We start from the raw sequence: 1,270 nt of genomic DNA, 5'->3' as shown, positions 1-1,270 counted from the left end.
CCACTGGGATGAGAAGGCGCCTCGTTCCCTGGAGCAGCAATATTTCCCATGCTGCTTTCGATGGGGATATCCCCTTCCCCTGGGGTCTGATCTTCTCCTTCCAAGGCACCACCGCTCTGCTCCTTGTGCTCCGTCTGCACGTGGGTGGTGGCAGAGGGGTGGCTGGGAGCCAGCAGCCCGGGGAAGCACGGCATCAACAGCTCCTCCTCGTTGTTCTTCACTGTCCGGGCAACGAAGAGCTGGAGCTGCTGCAGAGGGTTGGCTGAGGTCTCCTGGGATGCCACCATCATCTCCTGGGAAGGGCGGTCGCTCTCCTTGGGGACACTCAGCATCTCTGCACGTGGGTGGTGGCAGAGGGGTGGCTGGGAGCCAGCAGCCCGGGGAAGCACGGCATCAACAGCTCCTCCTCGTTGTTCTTCACTGTCCGGGCAACGAAGAGCTGGAGCTGCTGCAGAGGGTTGGCTGAGGTCTCCTGGGATGCCACCATCATCTCCTGGGAAGGGCGGTCGCTCTCCTTGGGGAAACTCAGCATTTCAAAGAGAAGCACTTTGGGCTTGCTGGCTTTGTCACTGGGTCCAGGGCTTGCATAGGTGGTGGGACTCTTCCCCTGCTCCGTTTCCTCCCCACCACCATCCCCTTTGAGATCCACAGCATTTTTCACTGTTTTGGGGGGCTCAGTCCTGCTTAAGGGTTTTTCTTCTGTATCTGGGACCTCTTTGACATGAGGTGAAAAGGTGAGATCCAAGGCTGGGGTGGGACCCTGCTGAAAGCCAAATTCAGTCTTAGGGTTTGGGAGATGGGCATCAAACTTCTCCAGCTCCGCAGGATCAGGGTCTGCTTTCCCCGGCACAGGGAAGCCCTTGGCACCGTGCTGGCATGGCAGGGATGGCAGGGGGTCTTTGGTTATTTCTGCTGCATCCATGGTCTCGGGGAACACGGAGCCGGTGACAGCAGGAGGGCTTTTTGTCACAGGGTCGGTGTAGACGGGAGCCTCTGTTTGGTCAGTTGTGCTTGAGCCAGGTAGACTTTTGGAAGAAGACCCATCTTCCATCTTCCTGAGGTCTCTTTCCTCAGTGGCTGCAGCTCCCTGGAGCTGCTCACTGTTGTCTTTGGAGCAGAAATGGTTTGTGGTGAGTGGGGCTGGGACACACACCCCGGTTTCCAGCGAGCCCAGCTCCAGCGGGCATGGCCAAGGCTCCCTGGGTCTCTCATAGTCCTCACGCGTGGTCACCACGCCCGACTTCTCCCCTGCCAGGCTCTCCCCCATGCA

The 1,270-nt window shown here is 59.1% G+C and overlaps 1 protein-coding gene across 1 annotated transcript in view; it reads right to left on the bottom strand.

Moving 5' to 3' along the window:
- Window positions 1-1,270, bottom strand: part of ZNF469 (zinc finger protein 469) — a gene marked incomplete at its 5' end in the record, with an annotated part of 14,322 nt that overhangs the window by 8,195 nt on the left and 4,857 nt on the right. Inside the window, 3 exon segments of the mRNA XM_017741325.1 lie at window positions 1-117; window positions 120-272; window positions 341-1,270. The exon segment at window positions 341-1,270 is cut by the window's right edge and continues 15 nt beyond it. Coding sequence (XP_017596814.1) covers window positions 1-117; window positions 120-272; window positions 341-1,270 — 1,200 coding nt within the window.

The sequence above is a fragment of the Corvus brachyrhynchos genome, unplaced genomic scaffold, assembly GCF_000691975.1.
Source record: "Corvus brachyrhynchos isolate BGI_N302 unplaced genomic scaffold, ASM69197v1 scaffold365, whole genome shotgun sequence".
NCBI lineage: Eukaryota > Metazoa > Chordata > Aves > Passeriformes > Corvidae > Corvus > Corvus brachyrhynchos.
The sequence above is the reverse complement of the archived record's forward strand: the minus strand, read 5'-3'. Positions and strand labels throughout refer to the sequence as shown.